This window comes from Orcinus orca, chromosome 3, assembly GCF_937001465.1.
Source record: "Orcinus orca chromosome 3, mOrcOrc1.1, whole genome shotgun sequence".
Taxonomy (NCBI): domain Eukaryota; kingdom Metazoa; phylum Chordata; class Mammalia; order Artiodactyla; family Delphinidae; genus Orcinus; species Orcinus orca.
In genome coordinates, this window is record NC_064561.1 from 61,909,367 (window position 1) to 61,922,509 (window position 13,143).

The 13,143-nt window shown below is 39.5% G+C and overlaps 1 protein-coding gene and 1 long non-coding RNA gene across 3 annotated transcripts in view; one reads left to right on the top strand and one right to left on the bottom strand.

Moving 5' to 3' along the window:
* The window catches only part of LOC117196812 (uncharacterized), a 35,871-nt gene that overhangs the window by 1,838 nt on the left and 20,890 nt on the right, over window positions 1-13,143 (bottom strand). The window lies entirely within an intron of this gene.
* PPP2R2B (protein phosphatase 2 regulatory subunit Bbeta) overlaps window positions 9,401-13,143 on the top strand; it is a 456,145-nt gene continuing 452,402 nt past the window's right edge. Inside the window, exons 1-2 of one of the 2 annotated variants that reach the window (XM_049708048.1) lie at window positions 9,401-9,654; window positions 9,775-9,852. In XM_049708048.1, coding sequence (XP_049564005.1) covers window positions 9,645-9,654; window positions 9,775-9,852 — 88 coding nt within the window. In that variant the 5' untranslated portion in view covers window positions 9,401-9,644. The remainder of the gene's footprint in view (window positions 9,655-9,774; window positions 9,853-13,143) is intronic. The other variant, XM_049708047.1, reaches the window with a different exon arrangement.

Genomic DNA, 13,143 nt, shown 5'->3' on the forward strand with positions numbered 1-13,143 from the left:
CAATAATATAAAATTACAAATAATTTACAATGTCAAAATTGCCCATTCCCACGGAGTTGCATCTTATCTGTCCTTTCCATCACAACAATACCCATCCCAAAGATGATCTCGCAAGCCTTCAGGCCGAAGTGTAACCTCACGCTTAGGCAACTTCGGTTGTGAATGACTCAGGAGTTGGATGTTTCATGCCTTAGTAACTTGTCTAACCTTCATGGACAGGCCTGAGAAGAAACTGAATTTGAGTTGGTGCTGGTTCCTGGTGGTCTCAGACCCCATGGGCCAGAGAAAACCATACCTCTCAGTTCCAAGGCGATTGATGAGTGAATAATCCATATAGGAGAAAATAACATTAAATAAGCAGGTCATTGTTTGGCGTTTTGCCACTTGTGCTTTATAATTCTCCATCCATTTTAAGTGCAGCAAGTAGGAGAGCTATTTTTTAATATGATTGCTGTCTTTGGTGAAAAGTAATTACAGGCAGAAAAGGCTGAAAATAGAGGAGTATTTGTTAAAGCATCTATCAGGGCTTCTTTTTTGCCAGTTTTTTTTTTTTTTTCAGGATGCTAGAAGGCACTTTTGTCCTTGTGAAACCACACAGTGTTCTCTGTATTATAGGGAGTGAGACACTGGTTTAATGACGAAGAGCTGGCCCTATATCCTGGCTCCCTTCTTCTTGCCCGTCCTATCATGTATCCGAACACTAGTTTTTCATCCTGTGGCAACAGCTTCCACCATGGGATTAAAGAGCTTCTTCTCCTTCTAGTCTAATTCAATGAAACACTCCCTGACCTTTTAACAGGTGCCAAGAGATATTTTAGGTTTTAAAGGTGAAAGGATAAATAAGACATAGGTCTTGCCCTTAAAGAATTCAGAGTCTGTAAACAGATATGTAAATAAAGAATTATAATGTAGTGCTATCTGTGCTTTGATACTTGACATTTTGGCTACAGGTTGAACGTAGTCAGCCGGAAGATGAGTAAAATGTATTGTTCTAAACTGACGTACCTCTTAATATCTAAAAATGACTGTTTTTTTTTTGTGGAAGAAATACACATGACTATGTAATTATGCAGAGATAATAACATCCTCTTTCTCCATTTGGATTGGGGCATTGGATTCAGCTGTAACTGAATAAAGAGTGGCTTCGACAAATTAAGCTGGTTTTTTTTTTCTGCCCTGAAAAGCCAGAGGCAGACCATTGTTGTGTTGGTTCAGTGGCTTAAATATATCAGGGTCAAGGTCTCTGTGGTCCTTTTTCTTTGGAATACCAGAAGGCTACAATAGCTCCTGTCATCACATACTATTGCAGAAAGGACAAAGGGGAGCAATGGTAAATGCGGGAAAGGTGGCATCTGTATCATGAGACAAAAAATGCTTCCAGATACACCTAGGAGAGGCAGATTATGAGTCACATGGCTGTCCCTAGATGCAAGGGAGTCTATGATTCCAAGCGTGCTTGTTTGTTTGTTTTTCAAACAGGACAATGTGTAGCAATGAACAAAATCAAGAATCTGTTATTAAGATATAAGGAAGGGATGGATATTGCATAGGCAACCAGGAGTTTCTGACACATCATTTACCATAAGTATGAAGTAAAGAGATAATATGAAAGAGAGAATAACTATCTGAGGAGATAGAGTCTGCTGCAGAAGCTGGGGTTTGATATGGAAACAATAATCTTGTTAGAAGCCAGAACTATACCATAAAGTTGTTTTGATTTTGTATGTCATTTCAAAGTTAGTTTTATGTGAGTAAAGATCCCGGGCACCTGAATGATGTGATATGATGAGAAAAAAATATTCATTGTGTCTAGAAATGGTCTTCTATGGTGACTTAAATTTCTACTCTCAGGAATCCTGTAAGAACTTGTTAAAGAATCTCTTATGATGCTATTAGTTATAAATGATAAAATAGTAACTCATGGCTTAGAACAATGGGTTTCTCTGGTTAACACTGCCTTTTGCAGAAAACATAGTCTGAGGGAGTGGTATGGAGGATAAACACATTTCAGGCCACAGGGATGATGGGATGCCATGGTGGGAATCCAGGAACTTCATTGGATGGAAACATAAGCAGGCAAAAAATTCTGATAGTGCCTGAGGGCAAAGACATGTGGAATGTACACATAGCCTAGTGGATTTCTTTTCCTTCTTTCTTCTTCCTTCCTCCCTTCCTCTCTTCCTCCCTCCCTCCCTCCCTCCCTCTCTCCCTCCTTCCAGGCCAAATGGCTTACTGATGAATTCTTCCACAAATTTAAGGAAGAAATAGTACCAATTACACACAAACTCTTCCAGAAAATTGAAGAGGGGTGAATAATTCCCAACTTATTCTGTGAGGTCAGCAGTCCCTGATACTAATTTCTCTCATGAATATAAATGCAAAAATTATAAACAAAATTTTAGCAATTAAAATCTAACAGTATACAGAAAGATAATACACCATGACCAAATGCAAGATTACTTTAACATTAAAAATTTAATTAGCATAATTGACTGGATAAATAAAATATTAAAAGAAAAAATGTGATCACCTCAATAGATGCAGAAAAAAATATTTCACAAAATTTAACAAGTATTCCTGATAAAAACTCTCAGCAAACTAGAAATAGAATGGAACTTCCTTAACCTGGTAAACCCATCTATGAAAAATCACCAGTTAATATACTTAACGGTGAAAAGCTGAAAGACTTCCCCTTTAAGTTTAGGAACAAGACAAGCATATCTAATTGCACTGCTTTTGTTAAAATTTTTACAGGAGGTTTTAGCCAATGGAACAAGGCAAGAAAAGTAAGACATATAGATAGTGACAAAGCACCAGAAATGATACTTACTTAGGAAAGTACACATTTAAAACACAGTATACTGCTATATTCCCAGTAGAATGGCTAACAATAAAACATCTGCCTATACAGTGGGCTGGTGAGGCTGTGGAAGAACTGGACCTCTCAGACATGTCGGTGATAACAATCATTTTAGAAAAAGATCACTTTAGATTGGCATTTCTTACAAGTTTAAAAATACACTTAACGATAATACTCAACTATTCCATTCCTAGGTATTTACCCAAGAGAAATAAAAGCATATGCAAATACTTGTACATGAATGTTTCTAGCAGCTTTATTTATAATGACAAAAAATTGGAAACAACCCAAACTCAGGTAATGGATCAACAAATTATAGCATAGCCATATAAGGGAATGCTAGTCAGCAATAAAAAGGAATGAACTATTAACACACACAAAGATGTAGATTAATCTCAAAATAATTATGCTGAGTGAAGGAAGTCAGAAAAAAATAGTATATATCATAGGGTAGCATTTATATAAAATTATAGAAAATACAAAGGCATGAATAGTAACAGTGAGCCAATCAGAGGTACCTGAGATGGGGGGTTGAGGGAGATGTAGGAAGCAAGAGCTGAAAAGAATGATTACAAAGATGCAGAAGAAATATTCTGGGGATGTTGGCTGTGTTTATTGTATTGATTGGAGTGATGTTTGAAAGTGTGGTATATAACATGTCAAAACTTATCAAATTGTGTATTCTAAATATGTCCAATTGATTAAAAGTCAAGTATACCTCCAAAAGATTTTTTAAAAGAGAGTGTAGAAAGGACTACAATAACCATCTATTAAGGCCTTATGATAAATATTAGAAAAACGATTACAAAATAATAGTCATGTATAGGGAGAAGTTGAGCAAAAAATGCTTTGATCTATGCTACTTTTTAATCCTATTCCCAAATGACATGCTAGGATACACTGGGGAAGAGTAACTGTCCTCTCATTTTCTCAATATCTAACACACAGATATTTACATCCATCTTCTCAAGGATGTTAGGCACCTCCATTTCCTTTGATTAGTAAAATGGAGTGAGATTTCCAGTCAGGCACATTGCAGCATTTTTACTTCTTTGAGAGTATAAAAACTTTTTTCCTTTGTTCAGCAAGTAAATTCTTGGGATGTAGGATCAAAAGAACAATAAAAAATGAGTGGCTCCACTGTCTCACCAATAGCCCGAGATTTCTTCGCCTCTTCCCTTCCTCACTCATCCAATCACCTTGAGTCCCTCTAGATTCTGCTTTCTTAGTAATCAGTCAATATAGCCTCTCTCTTCCACCCCCTTGCCCTTTCTCCCATCAGATGGACTGTTTTGACAGTCAGTTTAGCCAATTAACAATTTGCTTGATTGTCAATTGAAATCATGCAGTGAATTAAACCCAGCAATATCAATCCAATGATGGTTTCAGTGTGATATCGCTAATGGTTTATTCAATCTGATGCAAAGGAAAATTTGACTTAAAAACCTGACGTATTTACCTTCACTGTTCCTGTTTCCATGTTCCTGCCCTTTACGAGCTCACTGGCAATTTGGGGATATAGAAGTGACCTATCTTTACTAAACACAGCAGCAGTTGCTGAAACGGAGCCATATATAAGGTGTTGAGGTATCAAGTAAAAAATAAAAGCCTCTCTTCTATTAGTTTAAGTTTGGAGTCCCCTTATTTTTTTATTGAAGTGTAGATGATTTATAATGTTGGGTTAATTTCTGCTGTACAGCAAAGTGACTCAGTTATATACATATACACATTCTTTTTTTTACTTTATTTTATTTAAAAAAAATTTTAAACACATTAAAAAATTTTTATTTATTTTATTTATTTATTTTTGACTGTGTTGGGTCTTCGTTGCTGCACGCAGGATTTCTCCAATTGTGGCGAGCCGGGGCTACTCTTCGTTGTGGTGCGTGGGCTTCCAATTGCGGTGGCATCTCTTGTTGAGAGCAGGGGCTCTAGGCGCACGGACTTCAGTAGTTGTGGCACGTGGGCTCAGCAGTTGTGGCTCGCGGGCTCCAGAACGCAGGCTCAGCAGTTGTGGCGCATGGGCTTAGTTGTTCCACGGCATGTGGGATCCTCCCAGACCAGGGCTTGAACCCATGTCCCCTGCATTGGCAGGCAGATTCTTAACCACTGCATCACCAGGGAAGCCCCTCTTTCTTTATTTTTAACTGTCTCTGAAGCAGCAGAGTCTCTCCTCTTGAGATCAGGCATCCTAGTTGGAAAGATTTTTACACCAAGATGTGGCTGGTGTGTTAGCGAGATATCCATTCATACTGTGAGCTTTTCTTAAGTCATCATGGTCTCCTCATGACAACACACTCAGAGAGAATTGCACAATTGTAGGCTCTTTCTATGTAGTTGACTACGCTTCTGCAGCCTGTCTCAGAGCCAATTTCAAATTAGATTCTTCTCAGGGAAAATTTCTCTGGGCAAGGATCATCTCCCTCTCTTGTCTCTGTCTCTGTCTCTCTCTCTGCAGAAAGAAGCAGGCTGCTCATGCCAAGCCCATGAAAACAACTCTTTACAGTGACCTCCCAATCAATAAGGAGCTTTATTTGCTGCATGTCACACCCTCTGTTCATTGTATTCCCCAGCCGAGTTGGCACAGAAAGGCAGGACAAATGCTGGCTTCGACTCTGAAGGGCCCTGCTGGGGCAGTGCAAGAAGAAGAGCCAGTGCTGGGCGTCGGAGCTGTGGGATCTGGCTCCAACTCTGCTGTTAACTCACTGCATGGCTTTGCCCCCTCTGGACCCCAGTCCTCTGATTTTAAATGAGGCGATTAGACCAAATGGCTCCAAGCGCTCATCAAATTCAGAAATCGGCTATTACATGATCTTAGAAAGAAGACAGGTGTGTGCCATCAGTGGGCTGACTGCCTGGCCTTCCAGTAACTGGGACTCAGTACCCTCCTGAGCCATAGCTATAAGGAGAGGGGAATGAGCATCTTCTGGGATGTTTAGCTGTTGGATCTAGTAGAGAATGTTGCTTATTGACAATGTTACCATAGCAACTGGCGTGTCATTTGGTACCAAGGTTTAGGGTAATGGTCAAGGTGTGCAATTTAAGAGAAATGCATTTTCCTTTCTCACCTTTGTCAACTTCATTCTCCCAGTCATCCTCTTTAGCAATTAAATACACTTCCCTAAAGAGCCTTCATTAAATCCAGACAGGTATATTACCAACCCGTGACCATGAGAGGTAGCCTGATGGTAAAAGAAAATCTGGTATCAGAAATAAAATTGTCATCGTAGAGTCATAGGTCTGCAACAAAAGTAACTTTACTGTGTTGTGAGTTGTCTCCCCTCTTGGGGCCTTGCTTCCTAATCTATCAAATGGAAAGAATTGGACTAGGTATTATCGAAGGTGTCATTCAGCTCAAATATTCTTGCCAGAGGTTTGCAAATTGGTGATACAGATATCACATTCAGTGTGCCGATGTGGTGTGTCTGCCCTATGTTGGGTCAGCCACATACACGGTATTCAAATTTGAATTGATTGACATTTAAAAATTTTATGTTTTCATGTAATGATCCAGATTTCTGGCTTCTTCTGAAAAATAGACAAAAACCCAGGCAATCTAATAACACTGGGCTGAAATCCTCCATGGCAGCTTTCAGCTGGAGCTGAGTAGCTGTTGCCCCCTTTATACATGGCCTGGGTCCTCCAGGCCCCACCATCCACACCATTTCTGAGGTCATGTATCAACTCTACTGAGTATCTTACAGCTAGCCAGCCTTTCTCATCCTAACTGATCAAGGCATTTGTGTTTTCAGCCGCTGTCTAGCTCTTCTAGGATAGAGATGGCATGATCCAAACTCTCTTTACATCACTAATGCCATCATTTGGCAATGATCTTGGTGGAAGATGGAAACTGGGTCCAAAGACTGCCCTGGATGAGAAAACTGTCAATAACATTGGCTACCTTGACCTCTCATACTAATCAACTGAGCTCACGGGCCTAGGCAACCGTATCTATGGGTGATGGTTGGAAATGTCACTGACATTGAATTGGTCGCATGATCCCTTGCTCTGTGACTCTCAGCAAATCAGTAATTCTCTATGACTTGGTCTTTTCAAGTGTGAAACAAGGTGATTTACAATAAGCAAGCTTCCCTCTAAAGCTAAAATTTCCTGAAGCAATATGAATACCTATACAAAGGCCCATATTTTTAAAAAATTTTCTTGAAGTATAGTTGATTTATAATGTGTTAATTTCTGCTGTACAGCAGATTCAGTTATATATATATATGTATATATATATATTCTTTTTTATATTCTTTCCATTATGGTTTATCACAGGATATTGAATACAGTTCCCTGTGCTCCACAGTAGGACCTTGTTGTTTATCTATCCTATATATAATAGCTTGTATCTGCTAATCCCAAACTCCCAATCCTTCCCTCCCCCAATCCCCCTGGCAACCACAAGTCTGTTCTCTATATCTGTGAGTCTGTTTCTGTTTTGTAGATAGGTTCATTTGTGTCATATTTTAGATTCCATATATAAATGGTATCATATGGTATTTGTCTTTCTATTTCTAACTTATTTTGCCTAGTATGATCATCTCTAGGTCCATCCATGTTGCTGCAAATGAAAAGGCCCATATTTAAATCTGCCTCTGTGTGTGTGTGTGTGTGTGTGTGTGTGTGTGTGTGTGTGTGTGTGTTTCAGAGTTGTATATGTCTGCTTATTTTTAGGCACATGTTTTGTGACAATAGGTACAGAGTCTACACCTAGAATCAAAACTACTGACATAGGAAATGCACTAGGACAAAAATCAGGAAGTACTTCCTCTGTAGCTGGTATTCCCTAAGAGACAGATGCAGTCCCAGATTCAACAGCAGAATTGGCAGTTTAGAGAGGGCCAGTGATGACTCACAAGGAAGAGTAAGAACTTATCAAAGAATGCCTAATGCTGAAATCCAAGGCCAGAGCTAGAAGTACAAGAAAGATTCAGCAATAGGACTATGCGTGTGGCCTTTCTATGCACTAATAAATGCTGCAAATGCCTTTCTTCTTCCCTCCCAGATGCTAATTTTATTGGGAACTTGTAGCCCTGTATAGTCTTAGAGGAGACACAAGTACTTTAATAATTGACATCTGAAACTGTATTCCAGCTCAGCCTTCCAAACAAGACTCTAGTTCAAGCTGTGCAACCTTTCTGGGCCTACGGGCTTTAACTGTTAGATGGGCAGGCTGACCTTGGCACACTGGGAATATTGGGATTTCATGGGCAGGCTGACTTTGGCAGAGTGGGAATATGGAATTCAGACAGGCTGGGTGGAAATCCCAGCTCTGCCACGTCCTAGATATCACCTCAGATGAGTTATGAAAACTTCCTAGCTCTCAGTTTCTTCACCTGTAAAATGGGGTTCTAATGGTATCCTCCTCACGGATTTATGTGAGAATGGGATAATTCGTTTAAAGTATTTAGCGCAGTGCCTACTTCATAGCAACTAGCTGAAATTTGCTCAGCTAATGTTCTTCTTCTTTTTTATTTTTTAAACTATTGAACATTTTAGACCCTTTGCCAATAATAATATTCTTTATTAAGTTGTTTATGCTCAGTGCCTTCAAAGTCTACAACTCTGAGAGATGGGTACTATCATTATTATTGCCACTTTTAAAAAGGGAAAACACAGACTCATCATGTTTGGGAACTTGTGTCAGGTCAGAGCAAAACTAAATACAAACCCCTCTGACTGCAAAGTGTAGGCTCTGAATGATGACCCTGTGCTGCTTCCATCCAACGCGCCATCAGCAACGGTGAGAAAAGCAGATGGGGAACAATTCTACTCTCAAGCGGCTTGAGTGAATGAGTGTTTCCATGTAGGAGTTCAGGAAAAATCTGTCGTGGACGGTAAGGGTGGCTGCTTAGTTCTGTGTGTGTTTTCAAAAGGTCAATTTGGTTTTGATATTTGACTTTTTTTTCTGCTAATATAATCATTCTTAAATGGATAGTCTTTCCCAAAATTTGACGATGCAGTGTTCCCCTTAATCGTAAAATCTAATAGAATTGAAGGGAACATCCATGCTGTTGAGAAGTAAACTGTCACTACTGCCCTCCAAAAATGTTCTGAAAAGTGCCTTTTTGACTTGAATATATGTATATTAATAAATGTGTAAATTATATATATATATGTGTATATATATATATATTAGTATATGCATTAGTATTGGATACGTATATGTTTGGAAACTGGAAGTCATAGTAAGCCAGAAAATGTAACCCTACCAAAGGTCCAATTCAAATTTGAAACAGAAATGTCCATGGAACAAAACAGGCCACGTTTGTCAGAACTGACTCCCCAGCCCTGTGTTGGCCAGAACGCGCACTCCGCATCGCCAGTGTTTTTTTGCTTTCCTCTACTCTCCAGTGAGCTCTGACTCTGGCAAGCAGTCAAGAAGGGAACAAGAGAGATGGAAGTTCTCTGAGTATCTGACCCCTTACTGGCCATTCAGCCATGCAAGCTGTGAAACCAGTTAAAAAAAAAAAAATAACTAAGTTGCCTTTCTGTTCCTCTCTCCCCTCTGACAAACTGCCTCTTTCTCCCTCCACCATCACAGAAGGAAAACAATGGCAAGCCTTAGTGTTCCCATGAAAAGGGGCAGTCACACCCTGCAGGCCTGCTGTCACTGCTCCAGGATGCTGCCAGGGGCCAAGAAGGGACAACTCCGATTGCTCCAGCTCAGACTGGTCCTGGCAAGGTCGTATGGAGGAGCCAGAGCAGGGATTTGCAGCAGGACGCCATACTTGCAGACCGGGCATCCTCCCAGGACCCACTAGGGTCTCCTCTCCCCAAGATGATACCTGGTGTGCAAGTCTCCTTTTAGAAGTGCATAGATTACACTCTGTGTTTCTTTCCTTATTGGCCTTTTAAGGACAACTGGGAGCCCTTACCTAACCCAAAGTGTCTCCCTGTGTACCTTGCAGGAATTGGGGCGTTTACCCGGGACACACTATGGTGCTTCAGCCAAGTGAAAGGCACTATGGAGACTGGAACCACCGAAGGTAGGAGAAAACTCCTGCTCCCCTTTTTCTTGCCTCCTTGGGGTTTGTGCTGGTTCCAGACTTGAAATGTTCATTTTTGTGTCCATGAATGTAAGTCCCCACACGTCCCAGAATAGCGTTCTGGGCTAGTAATGGATTTAACCATCTTTTTCTACCTTTTTTTTTTTCTGTTGAAGCTTATTTTATTCCCACCAGTGAGGCAGCACTGAAATGAACTTTCAGTGAAATAGGTTGGCAGTGAGGGGGGCTAAACTATGCAAGTCTTGTTTCAGGATGGGCTGTTAGCTCTGTAGAATTCTGAAAGCAAACATTTCAAGATGGTCAGACGTTCACCTCGTCCTTCCATTCTGTGTTGAAGACGACTTGCCACTATACGTGAAACACATGGGGAAAATGAAGAATTCAAGTCTGACTTGAATATAAACTGTGGGTACATTGAGTCCCAGTTATCAGCGTATAATTTCCTTTCTGACTCTCAAGAGAGTTTCCTCTTCTGGGTCCTTTACCTGGGAAATGCATTCCTTTTCCTCCTGCTGAAGAAATTGTGTTTAATTCTCTTCATTTTCCATAAGCCTGAGCTTGGAGACCTTCAAGACTCTCCCAAAGGATGTCTGCATTTCAAAATAGCTTAGTGATAGGCAACTGGAAGGAGCTAGCATAGCACTTCTGGGTGTTTTAAATCAAGGTTCAGCTGTTGTGGCAGAATGTGGTAAGGGTTGCCTGAAACAGACTGTACTAAATTGGTGGTAGGTATAGATACCAGATGTGGTATAAGACAGGTCTAAAACTAATATTAATGAATGAGGATGTGAATAGTTGACAGAGTTGAACTTGTATATGGAAACTAACATGCATAAATGCATGTGAACGTTTGGGCCATTCTATAGCATTTTAATTCTGAATAAAAAATTATTTAAGTAAAAATTATTTGATCTGCAATCTTGCTGTAATTCAGTTTTAGAAGCTCGATATAATTAATGGTGGATATCTCAAAACCAAGTGATTTATGATTAAAGAGTGAGAAAAAGCACACTAACATAAATTAATGACTAAATCTATAGAGTTATAGTTTTGTATAACATCTTCTGTTTTTCAGATGCATGATCAAATGAGGCTTTACAAACAATTCTCATAAAGCCCCTATGAAGTAGACAGCAGGATTTACTAGACCCATTTATGTTCATCTAATCAAAAATATTTGTGCGTGTCTTCTATATGGCAGCACTGACCTAGGCATTAGAAAAAAAGGGAAGGGAAACAAGATGATTTACTCCCTAACCTCATGAATCTTAAGAAAACTGAAGCTCAAGTTAATCAGTTGTTTTAAATCGTGGCTTTGATTCAAAATCACTTGCACTTTTTAAATAGTAGTGACTTCCAGATCCTCCAAGAGGTACTGAGTTAGAGGTTTGAGGACCAGGGTGATGCAGTGTATTTTAATGAGCTCACCCAGATGATCCTGATGTTTTGGCTTTGGGGACCACCAGGCTAGATGACTTCTTCCAGATTATCCATTATCCTCAGACTCTGGACTTAAATCTTGTCTTTGTGACTGGCTCCCCACCTACTGTTAAGGGTTCTGAGTGTCTACTTCAAGCCATAGCTCTTATCAGTTGAGGACTTACTATGTAGTGATTACTCTAATAAGTGCTTAAAATAAATTAATAAGATAATGTAGGTACAGCAGTTGCACGGTACTTTACACTTTGTGAGTACTCAGTATTTGTTAGCTGTTATTATAAATGCCATTATAATTAGATCTTCATTCTAATTTAACCCTCACCAAAATCTTGAGTGGTAAGTGTTTTTATTCCCACTTAACTTATGAAGATATTGAAGCTAAACAAATAAATAAAGACTAAGTTCTTTGCCAAGAGCTCCATAGCTAATCAATGGGTGAGCTGGGTTTCAACCTATGGGGTCCTATAGACCCCAAGCCCAGCTCTTTAAACATTGTTGGGAAGACAGAGATTCTCACTTAGTAGGTTGAAATAAGGCACAGGAATCTGTGTTTTCCACACATGCTATGATCATCATGGCAGGTGAACAGAGGATGGGTTTAAATGTTTGCTGCTCATTATAAATAAGTAGTGCAGCCTGCTTGAACTAACCGTTAATTGAGACATAGTCAGAATGACAATCACTCCCAACTTTTGTCTGAAAAAATCACTCTAAAGTGGTGAAAAAAGGGAGAATCTTTTTTTTTTTTTTTTTTGCGGTACGCGGGCCTCTCACTGTTGTGGCCTCTCCCGTTGCGGAGCACAGGCTCCGGACGCGCAGGCTCAGTGGCCATGGCTCACGGGCCCAGCCGCTCCGCGGCATGTGGGATCTTCCCGGACCGGGGCACGAACCCGTGTCCCCTGCATTGGCAGGCGGACTCTCAACCACTGCGCCACCAGGGAAGCCCCGGGAGAATCATTTTTTAAGAGGAGAATCAGATTGGACACTAACATGTCCAACTAATACTACCTCAATGGCAGTTGAATATTTGTTGAGTGAATTAATGAATGGCTTTGAATTAATAAAAATCAAGGTTCTTAAAAATCAGGTTTTTAAAAATTGGCCTGCTCTACCCAAGTTGGGTTAAGTCAGTAAAAATTATTCAACTTTCAACTTTGTCTTTTTGTTTTTTGCTTAATGACGTGTCTTTTTAAAAATTGAAGTATAATTGACTTAGAATATTGTGTTAGTTTCAGGGGTACAGAAAGTGATTCAGTCATATATACTTTTTTCTGATTATTTTTCCATTATAGGTTATTACAAGATAGTGAATATAATTCCCTGTGCTATACAGTAAATCCTTGTTGCTTATCTATTTTATGTATAATAATTTATATCTGTTAATCCCAAACTCCCTCTTCCCTCTCTTTCCCCTTTGGTAATCATAGTTTGTTTTCTGTGTCTGTGAGTCTGTTCCTTTTTCGTGTATAGATTCCTTTGTATTATTTTTAGATTCCACATATAAGTGATATCATATAATATTTCCCTTCCACTTTACTTATTTCTACTAATGACTTTTCTGTTCCATTTCTGCCACTTTCTAGTTGGTGACCTTGGCCAAATCACTTAATGTCTCTGTGCTTACGTTCGCTTGTCTGCAAAATGGAGATAATAATACAGGTATCTATTAGGATGGTGTGAGGGCTAGGTCAATATGAAATCTAGGTTGTTATTAGATGCTCAAATCACACTATTGTTTTATAAAGGCAGGGCTGAGACTAGGTGAAGTGACAAAAATAAAGATAAATATTTTAATTCAATATTTAAAAAAACACAAAATTAATGAGAAGA